General features: G+C 37.0%; 1 protein-coding gene across 1 annotated transcript in view; it reads right to left on the bottom strand.

Moving 5' to 3' along the window:
- WDR27 (WD repeat domain 27) overlaps positions 1-23,576 on the bottom strand; it is a 73,612-nt gene that overhangs the window by 5,368 nt on the left and 44,668 nt on the right. Inside the window, exons 21-22 of the mRNA XM_087776155.1 lie at positions 20,021-20,118; positions 9,288-9,390 (exon numbers count right to left, since the gene is read on the bottom strand). Of these exons, the coding sequence (XP_087632281.1) occupies positions 9,288-9,390; positions 20,021-20,118 (201 nt within the window). The remainder of the gene's footprint in view (positions 1-9,287; positions 9,391-20,020; positions 20,119-23,576) is intronic.

Genomic DNA, 23,576 nt, shown 5'->3' with positions numbered 1-23,576 from the left:
TAGCCCTATAAATTTAAACATTTAGGTGTGGTGGTTCAGCTTCAACAGAGAAAGTGGCAGAGTCCCTGACTACAACCCAGAATAGTTTTATTATCTTGTGGTAGCTATCATCTTCTCTTCCAATAACTGTGCTTTTAAGGAAAGTAATAGCAAATATTTTAAATCAGAGTAATTTTGACATGTAATACAATAAAATGTGAGTAAAAGAAAAACATCACCATAAAAAAGTGTATAAAACCAGCTTCTGTTTAAGTAATTCTAGTCACAGATATTTAAGCTGGCCAGTGATAGTCTAAATACTGAGAATAAAAGTTAACTTGGTGCAAGATTGAAAATCAACTTTTCAGTAAATTTATTTTTAACTTCAATAGTAAAAAAAAAAAAAAAAAAAACCAAACCAAAAAACCAACCCAAAGGAAATTGTATTTTAACAGAAATGACATTCAGGTATTCATAAGAAGCGGAATATCTCCAGTATAAACATTCTCCTCCTATAGCCTGCCATCATACTAGTTTTACTACAGTTCTGATGTCATTCTTTTTTTTTTTTTTCTATTCTATACTTACTAGATTTTTTTAACATATTCTTCTCTACAGAAAAAGAAAAAAAAAAAACAAAACGTAAGTGAATTATAAATGATACCATAACACTAGCCACAGAAGAAAAAAAAAAGTTGAAAATCTGAATTCAATGACAGAGGAAGAACAGATTTTCAGCAAACCAAATGTAATAAAAAAGAAAGCAAAACAGTCTAGGAAGTACTCAGCAGTACCCAAAATGCATATGTGCATATAATCTGTTATAGACTTTAGCCAAAGTCAATCCCTTTTTTTTATATTAAGACCAATTTCTTGTAATAAAAATACTGATTCAGTAGATATTGGTATTTCCTTTCCATTTCTGTCCAAGGGTCAGCCAAAAGTAAAAATCATTTACCTGTACCAATAGCTTCCAAACAAGTTTCCTGCACCCATAACCACATACTTACTTGTGTTTCCTTTCACTTGAAGTTTGAAGAAAATTTGGAGTAGTCAGTTTTCATTAACTCACAGTGCGAGATTATATTTAGCACCTTATACATATATACAAGCTTGTGCTTTCTTCTTTAAATTTTTAGCAAGAGACAGGGAAGAAGGATGAAGGTCCCTCCTTGAGGGGAAGAATTTGTATCCAAATGGAAAACTACTTAATTCTACTGCATTGGTAGGGAGAGTGTGCTAAATAAATTGACCCTTTATCTGCAGAGTTTCACTATAAAGTCTTTCTTCTGTTTTCTTATACTCTGTCTTCAAAGCAAACTTGTCCCCATCTGTTCCCACTGCCCCCTAGTCCAATCCGTGGCCATAAGCATTTGAGTCAAACTACTTACACTCCTACTCCCTCCTGGGAAGGGAAAGAGAGGGAAGCAAATCAGAAAGAGAAACACTGAAAGCATAACAGAGGAATTGTCCTTGTTGTCAGCTCTTGCACAGGGACCAGGAGGGCAACACCAGTTTCAAGAAAAACTTTGTAACTGCTGTGGCTTTAAATTGGAGCACATATTTTACAAACAGATCACACACACAAAAAAAAAAAAAAAAAAAAAAAAAAAAGACACTGGTATCTAAGGTACCTAAACAGAGATTTTTTCTTCAGAAATTTTGCATGGATTGGCCAAAGTCATCCCTTTTCCACAACTAGTTTTTCTAATATTTCAAATGAGCTACAGAAGATGGAAATGCTAAAGCCTCTTGATAGAAAAATAAATAAATAATCTTACTTACACTTTTATGAAAGACATCTGGATTTGTTAATAAGGCATTAGTCTCCATTTGCCTCCATTAGTGTCATCAAACCTGGTGCACACTCCTACACTACATGATACAATTATTTGACTTGCACTCCACCATCCCCTGTTTACACCGGGGCATGTCTCCCACTGAACCACGTATTTTTCTCAACCTTAAGCTGAAAAAGCACCTGAGCTACTTATACTAAAATGAAAAATAACAATCAGTTTGAGGCAGACACCCAGCATGGAAAGTTTCAGCCCAAAATGTTCTCAATTATAAGCAACTAAAACCAGAATTATAGTGGAAAGTGTTAGACTACCTTAACTATAGGCATCAGTGCCAAATCCACGCATAATAAAACAGATTTCAGAAGTATCCTAAGCACTGATTAACGCTCTTCAGTCCCAAGATATCTTATACACTTGCCACATGGTAGCATGGAAAGTGTACTCAAGCCTGTCACAAAAACGTCGAGCAGAATGTGCCCTCTCAGAGTCCCTTCCCCTTCTAATGCCACTTATGGAGGCTGTCTTTCTGGTAGCCACAGGAAATTGCCCACTACAGTAAGATCCTAGTTTCCATCTGAGTTCCTTCGACATAACTACAAAAGGAATAACAGTGAAAATTCATAATGCTCTTTATTATTAAAACAGTTATTATTATGAAACTCAGTCATCTTTCAAGATGCAGGGGATACTTTTCAAATGTTCAGATGCTGACAGCTATAGCTAACACACTGAATTTTCCTCACTAAAAAAGATTTTATAAACAGATATAAGCCATATCTCGGTTTTGCCTCTGCAAACCATCCTTCTTAGAAGCTTCCAATTTATATTTTTCCTGATTTTAGTTTCTATTTAATTAGCCAATTTCAAAGCCTCACGTATGTGATTGTTTTTATTTGTCTGCCTGGGGAATTTATGTAGCACCAAACACTGCTGTATTTAGGTTGCTTTTACTTTTATAACATACCTAGGTTTGGCAGAGTGCCAAATTATTACTTGAAGATTTTGTTCTAAGAAAATTTACCTCAAATCTCATTATGAATCAGCATGGTTGGATCACACACACTCTGGAAATGGCTCTTTTCTACCTGCTGCTAAGACTCTTCTGTATCAGCTGTACCAATAATTGCATTCCCTATTTGTGTACTGGTGTTGATTGTTCAACAGAAATACTCCAAGATTCAGATAATGCAGAAGATCTTCATTCAGATGTTTAGGCATAACAGGCAATTTCATCAGCTTTACAAAGGATTACCCCATTCTAACAAATTTGCAAGCACAATGCAATCAGCCACTAGGATTATAGGCATATGTACCAATGATACACAAAATTCAGCCACCATCATAGTTGTAGACTAAGAGGTATACACACAGAAAACCCAAGCTCTGTGGGTATAAATCCATACATATCTACTTTTAGCAGCTCACTGCTGCATGCATACCAAAATGAACCTTGGGTATTCATATTTACTTTGACTTCCTATTTTGCCTACATTTGAATACGGGGTATTTTCTCTAAAATTATTTTGCTTTAGCAAAAAGGCTAATTTCACATACTTCCACCCAGCTCTCAGAAGTATTACCAAACTTAAAGATTAACACAGTAACACATTGCAGCCTCATAAAGTTCAGTTTGACAGGCCACTAGAAAAAAGATGTTCTGTAGTAGTTAAACAAACACGTCTATAGCCAGCAGAAAATCCTCCAGAAGTCTCAACTGCCAGTTTGGTTTTATGGTGGTCAAGTCTGAGGTGTATAGGCATAGATAAAGCAACAGCCTGAACTGACCAAGAAGCAAACAAGAGCAGCTAATGTCCTTATGCTCACATAATTCCACAGTTCATAGAATAATCTACCAAGGCTAAGATTTTTAATCATCTTCAAAGATATACCCAAAGACACAGCAAGGTAACAGCACACTGTAAAGCCATGTCTGTATTAACAAGAAAGCAATATTTATCTCTTCCCTCCTAGGATTTTAGGCCTAAAAGCCATCCACACTACCAAAGAATCCAAGAAACTGAGGGTCAAAAGTAACACAAAGTTGTGTTCTTCTTTGGACAGGGATAGATTTTCTCCAGCAATAGCTGGCAGAGAGGTAGGCGCAGTCCCTGTCATTCATTCTCTGCCATGGATTTGCTCCTGCCAAGTAATGTCAGTCCTGGTTTGTCCAGTAAGCATTACTAATGCTATTTTCTCCAGATGTTTTCTCTTAAATGCTATCTTAGTTATACAATACAGACATATAAAATAAAACTTGAGCAACATATAATTGGGATACCAATGACACTGAAAACAGGAACAGACAGTTCCTACCACTGCTTCATATAATACATTCTGTTCTGCAAACCCTCTGGTAGGAAGTGTAAACCAAGACAATAAACACTAGACAACACCATTATTGGACATTTCTAAAAGGAATTTTTCAGTAAAGAAATTATCATTCTACTTTTCCAAACCCAGTATTAAAGTCAACACTACAGCATATTCTATTGTATCAAAGATACCTATTTTAAACATCAGTGATAACTCCAAGATACAGTTGCAAGAGATAATGAACTAAACATTCTGAACTATTAGCATGTCCTGTCTCCTCCATTTACATACATCCACACCAGAATATCTTTCTCAGCCCTCTGCCTCTTCCCTCGTCTGTAGTCTTTTATCTTCCATTCATTAGTACCTAAAAGGTTCTAGTGAAATTGTGGTCTCGAAGGGAGAACAGACAACCACATAATTTTGTCATTCATATTTTGGGGTTCTTGGGGTGGTTTTCTCTTTCTTATCTAGACCATTTTATGCAATTTTGTACCTAATCGGATGCAGTTTTTAAGCTTTTCACACCAGAGACACACAAGGGTGGAAGTATTTCATATAAATAAGATCAGAGTAAATAAACGCAGTGGTAACAAATTGAGATAGGCCTCATCTAAATTCTCCTTTTAAAGAGAAAAGGACAGAAGAAAGATACCATTGCTAATCTCCATCTTAAAAATCAGAACTGAGCCACAGAAAGACTAATATGACTAATAATGTATTTATGGTAGTCAAGAAATAGATCATAAACTCCTATGGCAATGATTACATTAGGAAGTAGTGCAGCGCAAAAGGAGCAGATGTACGGAACAAAACAGTGCTGGCAACCCAACCTGCAAATGTATTTTAGTGCTTTACTTCGGGCTATCTTATCTCTGGTTCTGTGGACTGAACACCATTACTATGTAGAGAGCATTCAGTTTGCTCAAGGAGTTGCTCTTTCACTTCAGCCTCACCTGAAAGTAATTGATTCGCATGATCCAAGACCACTCTGTGATACAAATCAAAGCACAGTAAATGGGGATGACTGGGAGATATGCTTCAAGAAGCGTGTGCACACTCCTTATCCAAACTAAAAAGCAGATCCTCACTCTGCACCAGTGCGCTTCAATTGATAACGGCAAAATAAGGGGAAAAGGGGAAAAAACTTTAAAAATTTGAAGTACTTCAAATTATAGAGCTCCTTTCACTATGGCTTCTCAAAGCCAAAATATATGTGGCCGAGTAAAGTAGACAACAAGTTTAACAGATAGCAACATTGCATTTTGAATGCATTTATGAGTGACAAAATAAGAAATAATATTTTTAAAGCTACCCATCTTGATGTAAGAATAAATGAAAATAAAACTAAGAGTTCTGTTATATAATACATATTTTTCTTGTCCTTATCAAAGAAGTTATTAGCCTAATCCAATGAGGAAAGTCATAAAGATATTATGTGATTTGAGACAGTGAATTTTACAACTAATTAAATATCTGGTAGCAAAACATTAAAGTATATTGCTCATTAGGATGGACATTCTATTTGGAATATCAACCTCTGTAACTATTTAAAGCTAAGGTGTCAAATATAAACAAACTCTACAGTTTGTGTTATGCCAGATGCAGAATCTTGTATCTGAAAACAACCGAGTCTGTGAGCACTATCAGGTCCAGGTTTACATCCAGCCACCACTCACAGGTTTGCAAACTTCTTTGGAGATGCTCCGTGACCAGTATGTTTCCAGCATCGCTTGCATAATGGAAATTTACACTAAAACCAATTTTGCACAAATGTTAACATTCAAGGATTAACAAGTGGTTAGTACACTGGTGTTATGTATAAGCATCAAATTGCATTATCCTGTCTCCTGTTACTCCTTTCAGTGTTGATGCCCTCTGGAGAATAAACAATCTTCCTACTCTTTCTAACTTTGGTGCCTTCACAGTTGGAAGGCATAAATTTAATCCTGCATTTAGAATGTGTTTCAAAGACAATGTTGTAGGCAAAATCCTATACTTTGATTAAAAGCGTAAATAAAATGGAAGACAATTTCATACATTACCCATGTATTTTTGTTATTGATGTAGCAACCCGTTACGCTGAAAAACTTCTGGGTTTGCAATATGGGTCAGTCAGTGTGAACTGTGAGCCCAGGCTTTGACATTTGACATGGACACAGAGTTTTGTGTTAGCAAATTCCATTTCAGCACTAGGGTCAAAATGTGCCCCTTAAAGTCTACAGTTCAAAGAGAGCTAGCAAGAATGAATCTGAAAACAATTAAAGAGCCAAATCTTTATTTCTGCATTCCCTACTTCATTTCTGGAAACTTGGAATTTATTCAGAGAGCCTTAAGCTCTTCAAAGACAAAAATGAAGAACCTAATTAGACATGAAGTAAAACAGCTAACTAGAACTACATGGAGCACAGGAGAAGATTAGCTATTTCTATTTTAAAAAGTAGCATTTTGCACTCTCCAGATATTTCTGTCCTTTTAGACTAAGACTTCTTTGGTCAAACAAATGTTTACGTAAACATTTTTGTACAGAGCCCAGGAAAATGGAAATCTAAACCCACTTAGAGTATTTGTCCAACATCCTTAATACTATTGTCTGATAGTCAGAAACCTCAAACTGCCCACTTGTAAAATGGTTAGAAATTAAAATATTATGTGTATTCAGCTAAGAAAAAGTCAACCCATGTCACTTGTAACCTGAGGCTATTTAAGATGAAGAGAAGATCTGATATTAGAAATGTTTAACTTTCCATGTTTTCTAATCACAATGAATTATGATAATCACTGTTCAAAACCAGGATACTGTGGGTACCTGCTTTGATCAGACTGTCAGGTCCCACACAGGTCTTGACAAAGGTTCTCTTAAAGAAGTTGGAGTAATCAGTTAGGGGAACACTTTCAACCCATGATTTACAGTATGTACAAATCTCATACTAACACACACAAAAACAGTTCAAATAAAAACAAGTGGCTACTTCAGCCACACAGAAGCTATACCAAGCCGTTCTCATATAAAATAGGTCATGTACTTTGTAAGTAGAGAAAAAAGCAGACAGAATTTGCATCTCTTTGCTTACAATAACATATTTTCATTTTCTGATTCTATGCCCTGTAGGAATATGGTTTTGATTTTGCTATTAATCAATGCAGCCAACATATTCCTCTCTGTCAAACACTATTGTGAAATATAAAAGGCAGTTTAAGATTAATGTCTCTCAATTATATTCCAATTCTGCCTCTTTTGGCTTTAAAATCAATCATATTTGTTAACCACAGGGTGCAAGCATTGCACTTGAAAAATTAAACTCCAAGATGATTGAAGATGCAGTTGCTGGTCAGTGGAAAGTTACATAACTTATTTCCAGAATGCGTTATTTCAGGATAACACTTGTATCCACACTGATGAATTTTTATGCAGCTTTTTGAATTCCAATTAACATTAACTCATAGAATACAATCTGCAAAAATATGTAGCTTCTTGATATTCTTAAAACTGGTCCAGTTGCACATCAGTCTATCTGTCAGGATGTTATTAGTTTAACAATATGAATGGACTATTCAGTTCCATCTTCAATTTTCTTGTTCAGAAGGAAACACAAAAGTGTATCCAGTATCAACATTTCAAAGAGAAGCATCCTAAAAATGCCCCCAAACTGTATTTTGCCCTAACAGTACAGTTGTAGCAAGAGTCTGAAACTTGACTCAGTTTTCCTGAGGCTACAAGAAGAACAATGAAAGTTGTCTACAGATATACAATGCAAATTATGCAAAATTCCAACCCAGGAGCCACACTAAGAAGTATTGATTGGCACTGTGCCCACCAAGGACCACATGCCAACTGGAGCAGGATGCAGTCCAGTTATTCAACTTCCTATGACGAGCAATCATGTGCCAAGAATTTGGAGTAAGGGCAAAATCATGCTCTATGACTTTCTTTTCTTGTATCAGCAGTAATTCCAAACAATAGCCTCAATGCAAAAAAGTAGACAAAAGGTCTTGTGACTGCATCTCCTTTTATACTATTCAAAATCAACCTTAATTAGTAATCTTGACTAAATATGTTTATATCATATACGTCATGAGCTGAGATCAATATTAGATTCATTTTGTTTCACAGACAATGTAAAAAAACATTCCTTTGCATTGCAAACTACATTTTGAAATGCAAATTACCAGAAACTTGAAAAATATATTTTATCATGGAAACATCAAGCACACATTAGCTATTGCCAAACCTCTAGCAATCTGCCAATAAAACCTCTAACCTTCACACATGATTTGAGCCAGTATTTCAAAACTAGCCACTACAGTATATTCCTCTTGTTCTGAATTTGAAGTTGACCAGAAACCCTGTGTCATAGTACTGATGAGTCACTTAGAAAGACCTAGAAGAAAGTTAAACAGCTTTCCTACCCAGCTGTTTTGAAAGGACGTGTTTACAATGAACCCAACCCCAGCCCAGTTTCAAAGGCCTATACTACAAGCTAGCAATCATCTATCTCCTAGCAAACACCAAGAAAAACATTGTGCCAACAATGCAGGACTTACTAAATTAAAATTAGGTGCATACTCAAAAAGGTAGTAATACACGTTTACTCAGGACTCTTTGCTAAGTCTAATAATTTAAATACAGTTGACATTGAATGAGAAGAGAACCTGTCTGGGGAGGAAACACACAATCAAAGTTACGCTGTGAACTATGAAAAGTTCTAACTACAGTAGAATGACTTTTCATTTTGTATTCAGCTGACTGGTTCATAAGAAACCAGTAATGAAAGATTCATCACCCTAAATTTGGGAGCTTAAGTAAATTAATGTGTAGTTGCTACATAGTTTCTAGTGGCCAGATATGCACACACTACATAAAGCTGTGCTACAGAGGATACCGTTCTTTTCATCTTTGATGGCATGTGACAATTCAGAGTCAAGCACTATGAAAACTTTTAGAAGCAGCCTTTTAATGACTACTTTGAGCACTAAGATTTGGTTGTTCAGGGATTTTTCAGGCAAAATAAAGAACATACAGATCAGAAATCATATGTAACTGCTGCATATAAATGAAGTATATGAAAGTTTAATAGACCTCAGTTTTGCACATTAAGCTGAATGCTAGAAACATGCATTAAAAAACTACGTTGTGTACAATATGAGTAGCTCTTATAGTTTAGAAGGAAAATAAGCAAAAACATTACTTACACACTTGTCATCTGATCCACTGGCTATAAACCGTCCACAAGGAGATACTGCAATTCCACATGGATAGCAGTGGCTACTGTGTCCTTCAAAATGTCGTTCACACCTTCAGAGAAATTTCAGTCTTATTAACACCAACTAAAAACTAGCTCTTCTAATGCCGTTTTCATTAAATCCTGCTGAAGTTTCATCCATTTTTCTTAGTCTACAAATTTACTAAGGCAAATCCACAAATTAAGTTTTAAATATATCTGCTGTAGGATTTTGACAAAACTGAAAAACATTAAAGAATATTAACAACTAAAAATAAACTGAACACACAAAACTACCCCAGTACAATGCCCAAAACCATGCTTTGGCCTTATTTAGTTTACAAAGATAGAAACATGATTAGTATTTAGTAATGAGAAGCTGTGATGCCTACCATTAAGCTACCCCTAGTTAGCCATCTCAGCAGGGAAAGCCAAACTCCTCTGCATTAAGGGGACGGTGTTGTGAAAGCCAGTCTGCTCTGTGAAGCTTTAGAAAACTCCCTCAAGTAATTTATATCAAATGAAGATCCAGCATGTGGAATCATAACATAAATAATTATTGCTTGCTTTTCTTACACTCAAATCTGGATATTTAATCTGTGTTGCTCTATTTACATTCCTAATTTATTATATCTTGTAAATTCAAGAAAGGCAATATCCAAATGACATTCCAAACTGATAAATCTAGCTATCCACCCTACAACTGTAGAAAACTTCTTACCTATCTGTGTTAATATAGTCTAAAGGAAGGAATGCATTTAAATTCAATGCAAGGAATTAATTTCCTACTTTTCATGTTAGTATTGCAAGGTAGCATCATGGAGTAAGTTTTTGATAGCTGAGCACACTTGGCCCATTTAAAAAATAATAATGTTTTTAATGAGATGAAGGTTAATATCCATCTAAAAAAAAATCTGTAGTTGTAAAGAACTGTGATAGCTTTGTAGTCACTACAAAACTAAGGAAAAAAATTGTATTTAGAGTTGCTTCAATGTTAAAAGACATTTTAATACAAGTTTCAACCCCATTCAGAATTATCATTTACATATGTATAACTCATTTCAGAGCTTTATTTTTATACCCACAAGGTATCATTTCAAAACAGACTTATAATAATCTGTATTCTTCTTTTGCTTTTATTATGTATGCTATCAACCTGCCCTTCTCCTTATAGAACAAATTCATATACTTCGTCATAATACAGCTGTCACACATTCTTTTTTTTTATGTATGCTAGATCCAGGAACAAATTTGAAAGAGTAACATCTCCTGCCAACACCTGTGATATACACTTTTTCCTGGCCAGTGAAATCACAGATGCTGTGTTAATTCAATTGAGTGAACCCATGTGCAGAAATCTCTAAATTTTTATACCACGTTGTTCTGGTTTAGACACGCATGTATGTGTAAGAATGCACTGAATGCCAAGTTGATTTCATTCACCCAGGTGAAACAGGCATACTTAAAGAAAAACATTACTTTGTGACTGATCCAATGGCTATCACTTAGTAAAGCATAAAAAAAGACACTTTCGAATGTATGACAATACACCATTTTACAGAGCCTAACTCTGAACTTTCACAGATAGCACATATTTGGCTGAATATGTTCATGGACAATGTTCGTAGAGATATTTATTTGAAGAAAAAGTTTCTTTTTAATCTTATACTTGTAAGATACAATGGCATCCCGTGAAAGAAATTTTCTCATGAGAAAAACAAATAAAATTTATATATCCTCTGTCCCTCCTGAATACGCCTTCAGGATCACCATTCGTCCTTAAGTAGAGCACTGGCCTTCAGGACTAGTTCTGAGTGTTTAAGACCTCATTCTCAGGGCCTGTAAAAGCTAACTTCCTCAACGAGGTGTTTCTTCTTCACAGAAGAGTCTACTAATCACTGCAAACAACTTCCTTTCAAAAGAATTTGACTCCTCTGCATCTGTGACCAATAACTCAATTACTCCACATATAAATGGAAACATAAGAACTGACATGATTCCGAGGCTTTCACTGATCTTTTTTCTGCTATACCACAGCAATATAAGGCAATGTCTGAGTCATAGGACAGTGCCACTTTTCTTTGTGCTAGCACAGCCACAGTACTAACTAACATCATGGATTCTATTTTCTTACTTGTTTTCCTGTTCAGCTTTCCCATTATAATCAGGATGTATGTTCTATTACAAGTATTGCTACTTCCCCACCCCCTCAAAATCCTGCTCTAAAAAGACATTTAAAAAAACTGATTTCAATTAAACTTTCCACAGAATCCAGTAGAAACTTTGTTATGCAATCTATTAACTCCAGCTATCTCCAGGTATCACAGCAATGGAAAAAAGTGGATAAAAAAATCCTAGAATAAATAAATGGATATTATGTGTATAATTTTAGCTTATTCTAGGATTTGTCTTATTTCAGGCTTTTTTTCTCCTGTTTTTTTTGGGTTTTTTTGGTTTTGTTTTTTTTTTAAGTAGCAACAGGTGGTGATCAAACTTATTGTGGATATTGCAAGCTTTACGTGGCCAGCTGGCATGCTGTCCAGCCTCCTAAGAATGCTTTTCTGGTCAGAGCTTTTCAGGGGTTACCATGACAAACATCTGGTAATTGCATGGGACAGCAAACAGCCAAGTTTTCCCTATGTTCTCCATTGTACAGCTTTTAGTCTACATTCCAAAATATGTATCTTTTTATGTTGCAAACAACTTGCAGAATATTAGAAAAAAAAAGTAACATGTTTTCTGTCTTTGTAAGAGAAAGATACCAGAATGGTGCATGTCTTTATAAACTGGGGAATAATCTCACAAATAAGTCTACTTCATTCTACTTGCTGCATTAAAAAAATATCTTTACTGTAATCAAAGTTTTCTTTTTTAACCACTTCTCCTTGTTTTCTGTTACTTTGTTCCAGTGCTCTGGTATTTGTTCAGAGACCCTTCAGTACCAGCAGATCCACTGAAGCTCTACGAAATCGAGTATAACTTGACAGCAGTAGTAGCTACCTTAGATGTTCTGTACACATGGGTTTCATTTTAAACACACACTAAACCCCTCACATAGGAGCTCAGCACGTTTTCACCAACAGCATCCAGCAGGGACCACATGTTCCCTATCCTGTATACTTTCATGCATCCCCAGTCCCAAACTTGGAGGAACTCCAACCACGGCTTTATCCCTTTTTCCCTCAGAATCCAGATGACAAGACTCAAAGCTCCAAGGAAAAAAAGATGGCAAATCATGGGATCCTCACATTCAGAGAAGACCAAGAAGTAATCAAATTCTGAATATGTGTATATGTGTATCTTGCTCAGGATGATGTCAAGCAGTTAGTTCACAGTGGAGATGCAAACTGAAAAGTATCTGAAAATCGAAGGGCCATTCATTCAAACTGCATGTCTGACCCTAAGGCTTTCTAAGTGTAATTGTTAGAAAATGTATGAAATGAGTTCCATGTGGCTGCAGGAATTCTACTAAAATATGTTGCCAGGGGAGCTTATGATCTAGTTGCAAAGGATCATAATACTAGTTGGACATTTAACCTTAATGTCTAAAACTATCTTTATACAATTGGCAAATCTTTTCAGAGGCTGAGAGAGGGCGAAACTGGCTTTCTCTGGGATTGTGCATCAAGGCATTATCATGCATCTGCGTATTCTGCAGAAGAAATTCAAGTAGTCCAATATTCTTCAAATATCTTCACTCTGGTACAATGAGCATGCACTGCCTTTTTTCCAGAAAGAGATGAAGAATGGCTATTGCAGCAGCAAACAACATTAGAGCAGCTGAGCTTCAATTCCCTAGCTGTTCAGAGCGTGAGTCAGAGGTAGGGTGCTCCTGCCACCAAAGGTGTTAATGTGATTATGGCTTCGTCACCTGCAACAGTAATCTAGCAGCTGTAACATCTACCTCCTCACACCTACCATAGTAGCAGCCCAGACCTCTAAAAAGGGCAGTAATAAGTTTTCCCTGCTCTCCCCACCTCTGGGTAGATAATGAGCACATCTGATGGCATAGCACAACTGTCCCATTCCTTTCTTTTAAATTAATTCCCAATTTCAGCTGTTGTTGTCCATCCTTCTCTCTTATTCAACATTATATCAATTCTCCCAGCAAGTTTCCCATCTCTATATTTCTGTGGCAAGTAGAGAAGAGCAAACACTAATTTCATAGAATCACAGAGTCACATCATGGTTGAGGTCGGAAGGCAGCTCTGAAGGTCATCTTATCCAACCCCACTGCTCACATAAAACCAGTGTGACTTCACCAATCCTAAACAGAGGGGAAATATCACCTCCCTCAGTCTGCTGGCAACACTCCTCCTGATGCAGCCCAGGACGTCATTAGTCTTCTTTGCCACAAGAGCACATTTCTGGCTCACCTTCAACTTGATGTCCACCAGGATCCCCAGGTCCTTTTCTGCAAGCTGCTTTCCAGCTAGTTACTCCCCCCAGCATATTTTGGTGCCTGTGGGCTGTACTTGGTGCCAAGGGACTTTGCACTTCCCCTTGCTGAACTTCATGAGGCTCCTGTCAGCCCATTTCTCCAGACTGTTGAGGTCCTTCTGGATGGCAGCACAACCCTCCAGTATATTAGACACTCCTCCCAGTTTTGAGTCACCAGCAAACTTGCTACATTCTGTCCCATCATCCAGATAGTTAATGAAGACGTTGAACAGGATTGGAACCAGTGCTGATCCCTGGGGTACACTGCTAGTTACTGGCCTCCAACTAGACTTCATGCCACGGATCACCACCTTCTGAGGTTCCCATTCAGACAGTTTTCAACCCTCCTCACTGTCTGCTCATCCAGCCAATACTTCATCAGCTTCTCTATAAGGATGTTATGGATACAGTGTCGAAAGCCTTACTGAAGTCACAGTAGACAATATCCACTGCTCTCCCCTCATCTACCAAGCCAGTAATTTTATCATAGATGTTTATCAAATTGGTCAAGCATGACTTCCTCTTGGTGAATCCATGCTGACTACTCCTGATTGATACCTTGTCATTTATGTGCCTGGAATAGTTTCCAGGATTAACTGCTCCACCACCTTCCCAGGGATTGAGGTGAGGCTGACCAGCCTGTAGTTCCCTGGGTCCTCCTTCTTGCCCTTTCTGAAAGGCCTTTTCCTCAGAAATTTATAGAAACTATGTCTTCTTGGTCAGCTAGAGATAGGAAGAATTACTGAATAGATATTGTACAGCGACATGTAAAAAACACCCAAGCTGCAGTTCCAAAGACAACTTGTGCCTTGTTTCATCTCATATTCTGCCAAACACTAAGCGTCTTAGATTAAGAAGTCTGCTGTTGATGCAGGTGTTCTTCCTTCAAAAAGGCGGCAATGGCTGATAAAAGCAGAGACAGAGTATTTTTTCATGTCTTAGAACGTGAAAAGACCTGAGCATCTTTTCACTCACACAAAAATGTTTCTATGGGATAACCTCTGCAAAATCAGTAAATCTTTATTCAATTATTCACCTAGCTTGAATGATCAGCATATTCATATGCTGATTGTGCTCACAATCCAGCAAATTCATCAGTGCATGGCTTCTGTATATATACTACCTATGTTACTATCCCTTTCAGAAGTGGAAGGAATTACTTTCGAGTTAGGAATGTTGCTTAGAACATTAATTGGATTCCAATTAACTACATGGATCGCATGCTTGGTAATTACCAGGACCAACTTATCAGCACTTTTTTTTTGAGCACAAACAAAAATAAAAACATTATAAGGCATTCCTTAGTGTGCATTTTGCAGACCTAAGCACCTTATGTGAGAAATAAATATCATAGTGGATATGCATGTCAGAGCGCAGCAAGAGCAGGGCTGCTACAAAACAGAAAATGAGTTAGAAGCCAAAGGTGATCATAGCACAGCGTCTTCAGCAACCAAGGCACCGTCCCACCATATCTGAATAGGATGGGCAGAGTAGTGTGCTGATAACAAGGTCCACTGACAGTCCCAGAAAAAGTGAGGTGATGAACCAGGTCCAGGGTCCATCCCAGGATTCCAGTCAGGAGCAGCAGGAGATGGAGGCAGATACAGAGCTGGAGACAAGACTGCAACATGGGTCTGCTGGAGACACAACTCTACACAACTCAAAGCAAACTACCTACAAGGTAGGTCAAGGTCCATGCAGAAAACAAGGCCAGAGGCAGGACTTGAAACAGGTACACTGACAACATAGTTCAGGCAAGGACTAAATGTCCAGGCCTAGGCTTAAATGGAGTGCCTGAAGCAAGGAGCAGAGAGTGCATGGGTGGGAGTCCAAGGCTGGTCAGGGCAATTAAGGCCCAGTGGTGCACTCAGGACCCTCACAGTGCAGTCTGTAACTCGAGTAAAGATACATCTGAAAATCTGAGACCAAGCCAGGCCATACAATTAGTTTCACAAAGAAGCCTTACTGCACCATGACTTCAGCTACATTTTACTGATGAGCGAGGAAGGTCCACATAAATGCCTAAAAGCTTTGCAAAAGATCTGAAATCCACCTTGGGGAAGAAAAGCTTACACTACTTCACATTCTAGAACCTCTCTTTGGAAAGTGACTCTTTGGAATGAATCATGCAAGGGAAACAGCAAACTGCTGCAGAAATCTGTACAGTTGATTTTTCTCAATATCAGGCAGTCACGAAGATGAGGGTAACTCATCATGTACCTTTGCCAGCGAATGTGAGCTGGTACTACAATTAAGTATTTAGTCAATATTCTAAATGCATTTAACAAAGTGAAGAGGGAAACACTTTGAATTGATAGTTTCCTCCTAACGTAGTGAATGAAGGAAACTTCCATTCTTCTGGATATTTTAATGCACAGAATTATCTAATCTACAAGTGGGAGGAAATGAGAAATCGAAGGGATCCAGACTGGTAAAACAGAATTAAAAGCTACCATGTGAAACTTAAGTGACATATGAACATATTAAAGCAGCTGGTATTTAGTCTAGTCTGCCATTTTGGGTTGTTATGGGTTTACTGTGTAAGGGAGTGGAATTTTCCTTAATTCCTACGTTTCTGCACTCTTTCTATACATTAGTTTTACAGCACTGGGATGCTGAAATATATCTGTCTCTCACTGCCCCATATGTTCATGAACATAGTCACTAAAAACAGGCGGGACTGCAGATAAGGAGGCTTAGTGTATTGGAATTTTCTGATATGTCTAGCCTGGGTGATCTATAGGAGTCACCAACTTGTGTCATTCCAGTCCAGACTTTCCCAAAAGATTAAAATTAAGTGGTGGAGACAATAGATACAGATCCCTATGAATCATTGTTAGATTCCTGACTTCAGAATGAGTTGTGATGTCTCTAAAATGCATTCAACAGAGAGACAGCAGAAGGAGGTAGAATGGTAAAGTTTCTTGTGTCTTACAGACAATTAAGAGTCTACAATGTTTCATCATAAAGAACACAAACTCCTTCAAAAACTGTAAGCATACATCAACCTTTTGTACCTCCTGATCATTAAATGTTTGTCTGACTCTTTCTTGGTAATCCTAGAGCTGGTAACTGTAATGTTCTTCTCATTCAGAGTCCCATTGCACCTCAGTGTTCACTGCTTCCACTTTGGACCCAAGAGAAAGTATGTTTACTTGTTCTCCAAATAGCCACTCTTTTAGACAAGATAGACTTAAATAGCTCTTCACAATGTCTTGGAAGTTGGTCAAAGGTCATTATCTTACCCTAATGCATGTATTCATAAAGCCTCGTAGTTCATTACCCTAACCTGGAAGAAGAGTAGCCAGAGTTGGTTCTTCTTCCAAAAAGATCTACTCTCCTTGGTTCTTTATTCATAAGTCTGCTTTGTAGATTGTCTGGAGCTTTTCTTAGCTACAGTTATAAATGAGGATAATGCAGAAGTACAAAAATATTCCAGATCTTCAGATGAAATTTTACAAATCCGTGCATTTCAAAGCAAATGAAGCAAGAGTCTGAGTAAATCCAAAAGTCATTAGCAGTGTCCAAGATTCCCTCATTTATTGGCAAGATGACCTGGCTGTGTGAGGTTGGCTGACAACATCAGAAAGTTAAAATGCCTTTTCTTGTACCACCTTCAGAGGAACCCATAAGACTTTCTGGCACTCTCTGAAGCAATCTTGGAATGCCTCCAGATCATCAATAGTGAAAGAGACAGACAGATTCATAGCTTTATCCAGTAAGGATGGTGAAAATGGAAGTTGCAAAATACTCTCATCAACTTCAAAAACAAAAGAAAAGATAAGTTAAATGAATTTCACTGGGGAAAAAAATGTAGTTTGATAATACAGACTGAATGGAAAAATTCTTGTGGAACTCAGAGCAAAAAAATCAATACATTCAAAACCTATAAAGCTGCAGGCCAGGTTAACATGTCTGAAGATTTACTCCAAGGAAAGATCAAAAAAGAACCTGAACATTCTGCTATGATTTCTCAGTCAATTATGAGAAAAGGAATGCATGTCAGAAGAATAAAAAAAGGAACCATCATCAAAGAAAGTGAATAAAACAAACAACTAAGAGTCCCAGGGAAATTGTGCAGAGTTACTCTGAAAATGATTTCCCATGCTTTCAACTGCAGTTTTCAAGAGCACCATGCTGGAGGTTTTTTTCTTATTTAATCAGAGTTTCATACTTTACAGTATCATTAAATAAAGTAACAATGGATAGAACTCATTAAGGGCAACAAGCAGATTAAACAAAAGCAAAACATTTTGCACTGTGGATGTCTAGGGCAAATATTTAAAGCAAAATCAACAAACAATAAAGTTGAGATCTTGCAGTGAGTGTTACTACCCACAACACTGTAAACAGTATAAATGAGAAGGTGGACTTACCTTTGCTATATTTCAAGAACACTGGACAAAGATTTCACTAAACAAACCCTATTCTGGCAAACCCAAAGCAGAAATAAAGAGAGGTCATTCCAGAGGGATCATTCAAACACAATAATGGCTGATGCACCAACTTTACAAATCAACAACTTTAAGAGATTGAAGGTACTGGCCCACCATAAGATTGTTTAGGAACTAATCTCTCCTGTAAGCACCCAACAGTGCAAGGGATGGACTGGATTTGATTGGACAAGACCTATGAACAAAAAAAAAGGCAAAAGTTTTCAGTCTGTGTAACTTTATAGTAGACCTAACACTTCAGTGGAGACTTTTTCCAAGTTCAGATAGAGCTTTCCAAACGCAGCCATTTCAAATTTATTTATGTGAAAAACACCTGGAGAACACATTAGGAAAAAGTGAACAGTTTTCCTCCTTATGAGAACTCAAGAATGGATTTTAAAATACAGAAGACTCAATCTCTGGTCTGAGCAATGAGAGAAATTTTCATTTTTAAAAATTGGTTTTTTTTCCCTGAAAGTTACTAGTAAGTGAAAAATAATTATTTATTTTCTCCATTTCTTCTCCACAATAGTTACTACCATTGATCACTGTGTGATGTGTAACAAACACACACATATACATAATACCTAATAAGTACCCTTAAATATGTGTCATTAAGGACTTGCATTACTGTTTTGAAGTTTGGCTAACAGAACTCAGTGGACACTAGAATACGACAACTTTGCCAAATTAAATATAGAGCAAGAACATACATAAATTATTCCCCTCTTCCCAGGACATATTCATTTAATTGATTGCCCAGATTTTACACTTTAACTATTTTACCATTCACCTGGTCTACTTATATTAGTATTTAGAAACAAAGAGACAGATAAGTGATCTGTGAAAACCTTTCTACTTTTTCATTACTCTTCAGCAACACAGTGTGAGCAACTTATTAGAAAAACATAAGAAGGTAACAGATTCCAACCCCAGCAGTCTCTAGTTTCATTACTTTCTGACATTCAGTGCAGGTAATACAGCAATGCTTTTGGCAAGAACATACATGCCCCCTATAGGTTTAATGTATTCTTACCGCAAAGATGGAAATAAATGAAAGGATCATTAAGCATTTCCTAAATAGAAAATTCAGTACTAGAAAAATTATATTACATTTTTCAATAAATATATGTTTACATACACACAAAGCAAATATGAAATTATTCTTTAAAATTTAAACATCCTCCCTGTCCAAACCCCTTTTCTTTTAAACATAATTCTTTTAGCCTGCGCAACAGAGATTGCCCCAAGTATTTCGTTTCCTGAGCAATGTTCCCTCCCAACCATTCTATCCTTTTGTCCCACAGCTTTCCCAAGTACAACACTGAAAGGCTGATCTTAAGGGTCTTTTCCAACCTTAACAATTCTATGATTTTATTCTGAGTTTATGATAACATATTATGCAAATTTATAGCACTACATGCATGATTTGTAATTATGTTGTTACAATTACTTGTATATTTTAAAAGCTGGATCATAAATTTTACCTTCTTTAGCAGTCATGACATGCTGTTTTGGAAATACCATTAGCATTCAGTTCAATAAACTATTTTATATATACAATTAGATCTACAAAGGTAGGTAAGACATGGGTGATAAATCTTGAGCATATAATGGCTTCCACATAAATAACTACAACTGAGGAACCAGCATTTTGTTTAGTCTCTTAAAATTAGTAAATTCCAATTAGCCTTTAATTTTCTTTTTTAAAGGTCTGACTGTAGTTCTGATTCCACATCCAAATTTCTACTGGTATATCACAGCAAGTGTAACAATTCTGAATAAAGATAAAGCATGGCTTTTTATTCCAAGGTACCTAATTCAGCCTTACCTCAGTGTTCTTAAATCCCACAGTTTGATGCCATCACCTGCAGCTGTGGTCATGAAAAGATTGTAAGCTTCGGGTTGCTGAGTGCTGAATGATGACCCCTGTAAAACATGAAATCAGTTTCAAATAACTATTCTCGTGGCACTAAATATTTATAGAATCATAGAATATCTCAAGTTGGAAGGCACCCATAGGGATTATCGAGTCCAACTCCCTGCTTCTTGCAGGACTACCTAAAATTAAACCATATGACTAAGAGCATCGTCCAAATGCTCCTTGAACTCTGACAAGCTCAGTGCTGTGACCACTTCCCTGGGGAGTCTGTTCCAGTGACTGACCTCCCTCTCAGTGAAGAATTTAGTCCATTTAAAAAATAAGCAATAAATATTTGTTAGGTTATGTGATAAAAAGCTTGTCTGCACACACACACAAAGGAGCACAGAGGAAAGTTGGCATGTGGAGGAACCCCCATAATCCAGCCAGAGAAATGGAGCACTGCCTTGACTCCTCTCAGTGTTGTCCTAGGACAGCCATGAGCCCTTTGGTCCAGGGGTGACACCCACCATGATGAGTCAACAGGAGAGGCTCTCTGGGTCATCTCACAGACTGATGGGGATTAGTACCTATCCCGGTATGGGATCCATTATGGGATGTAGGGAAAGATAATTTTGTTATTGCACAAGACATTATGGGGTGTTTAGGGGAGGAAATAAGGGTGAGGAAAGGGAGGAATCAAAGTGGTTTGTGGAGGAACAAGGGTGGGAAATAGCAGTGAAAGGGAAAAAGAGGAGCCAGTTGTGTGTAAACAGACTGCTGGTCAGTGCATTTGGCCATGCCCTGTTTATGTGAATGCTGAATGTTTCTGTCTCTGTTGATCTGTGTGGCCAGCTGTGTGTATATGTATACATGTGCCAAGCGGGTATACAAACTCAGCCTCATTTCTGGTTGGAGCCAGAGGCAGGTAGCTACAGCAGCCTCAACTCCATTGGGCTACTGGATTCAGCTACTCCTAACAATATTTTATCAGAACTTCAGAAGCATTATTTGGCTTTGCGTAGCTGACAAGATTCAGTTCACACAGACTTCCTGGACCTATGGTTGCTATTCATCATTTCTTCAGAAGATGGCCCTTCAAAAACAATCATTCCAAAATGATATCTCCCTATAAGGTTCTCTACCTTAAGTTCACATCTGTTTGCAGTCATTACAAGGTCTTCAAAGAAAGGTTGATGTTACCATAATCAAAATCCTTTCAAAGCAGTAGTACCTCAATACTTTTCCAGATCCTTAAAGGAAAGTTCAGATTATATTTTCTATGTTCATTCAAGACTGCCTTATTACTGGAGGGCAGCAAACCACACCAGGCATTAATATTGCTCAGCTTCATATCAAGGAAGTTTCGTGTTGTCAAGACAAACTAAATATTTTATACTTTTTCATAGACATACCCAAAATATTGATCAGCTATACAAATGTGAAATGATCTATGGCCATTCATTAGCAAATCATAAATTCCATCAGCTAATTAGAAGACTACCATTCAGACAATGACTATGCAGTTAAAAATATGTTCACATTAAAGCAGAAGATATACATATATAATGCAAGCTGGGAACATTCTAGCAATTTCTAATTTAAAGTTACTTTTTTTTGGAGGGTAAATATAATTTTCATCTACATGAGAAACAAGAAAAGTACAAATATGAAACCTTAAGGAACTATCTTGACAAAGCCAAACTACATAACACAGACAACCAGAGTAGTCCAACATTTTATTATGTCGTGTTTAGCCCTGGCATAAGTGGGCACACTTTCCATTGACTTCAGTAGCAATTGTATTCATTCATAACAGGACTGATTTTGGCTTCATACCTTTAAATAATTAAATCCAGTCTATCATCTTTAAACCTCTGATTTTTTAATGTCCACATTGGCAAATCCTGGCCTTTTTGCTGGCTACAAACTTCTTTCTCTAGGGAGCTAAATATAAACAGTTAAAACTCCTTCTTTGCTTTCCCCAACATTCACATTCTTGATTTGGCTGAATACATCACAGAAACCTCAAGGCCATTTCCTGCAATCAGTGCGTCACTGCCAGGAATCTTCTATTCGTTATGAAAACTGGTATATAGCTGGAAAATGCTCTAGTGTTTAGTTAATAGAATTCCTCAAACAGCAAGACAAAGTGGGGCACTCAGCATTAAAAAGACTATAGGAGCTTTCATTTACTTTGCTTTAAGCAGGTTTCCTTCCTAAACTAAGGATTACCACAGCCTGCTCTAACAGATGAACTAAAATGCACTGTGCAACAGATTTCCCAACAAAGTCTACACATTCTCACATTAGCTGTGTATAACTATAAAAAAAAGAGTAATTGTAGAGACAGTAGTTTTCCAAAGGATCGTATTCATTTAAAGTTACAGAGCACCCTTTCTTTTTGTGTTTTTGAAACTTCTACTCACCATCCCTTTCTTCAGTCAGTAATGATCGCAGAGTCCAATACAAAAAGTTCTACAGACACATACACATTTACTTCATGCACTACTCCTTTACTTTAGAATACACTAACAGTAATGCAAGTAAGAAGAAATGTAATCCCTTTGTTCCTTCCCTTTCCTGACATTTTGTCAGTAATATACTTTACTAATATAAAGCTATACTTGTATCTTCAAACTACATTTGCTACTGAATATGCTGTAGAAGAAAAGAAAATATATACTATTTGGGATAATATGCAAGCTGAATTTTATTATCCCTCTGTGTTTTTATAGTCCATTAATTTATGATAGTCTGTAATTTATGAGTATCTAATGCAAAAACTAGCATATTCCAACACACTCTTCAAACTATATTCTTTCATTCTGTCAGACAAATCACTTGCCTGTGCCCCATCATCTTCCTCATCCACCACTGTAATCCCTTCTCAGCTTCTATCTAGACTAACTACATTGCAACTTCCACATAAAATTTGGCCCCAAGGACATGGTTCAACAGAACCCCTACCTCATTCACTTAACTCCATATGAACACCATTGATATCATCCAAACAGTGCAGCTGGCTTATACTAAGGCATCGATCAACAGATGTCTCAGAAAATGCTCCACATCTTCCAGGCAAGTACATACCTCCAGACAGTTTTGTCACTATGGCTAGGAAAAGCTTAACTGACTGAAACATCTGAGTTTCCTATAACATTTTTCAGCCTTCACATCATGTACATTTCCTAATTAATGGACCAATGAATTTTGAAACAAAAGGGCCTGGGCAGAAAACTAGAAACTTTGTTGTTTCTCTGAAAATGAATGTAATCTATAACTGTGTTTGCCAGAAGAACATAATACCATCCAAATATTTGTGGTTGATACTGATAGATTCCTGTTCAAAGAATATGTTTTGCAGCACTACAAATGTATTGCTATCACTAAAGCTCTGAATCTTTGTGGTCTGATCTCAAATTGCCATCTATTTCTGTATCTCAGAGGTTCCTAAACTCTAAGACAGAAACACAATTTTGCTATTTCAATCAATTCATTTTACTATGTTTCTTAAAAGTTAGAA

The sequence above is a fragment of the Nipponia nippon genome, unplaced genomic scaffold (genome assembly GCF_047370975.1).
Source record: "Nipponia nippon isolate SJK-2023a ecotype South Korea unplaced genomic scaffold, ASM4737097v1 scaffold_4, whole genome shotgun sequence".
NCBI classification, from domain to species: Eukaryota; Metazoa; Chordata; class Aves; order Pelecaniformes; family Threskiornithidae; genus Nipponia; species Nipponia nippon.
Note: the sequence above shows the minus strand (reverse complement) of the source record. Positions and strands in the feature narration are given on the sequence as shown.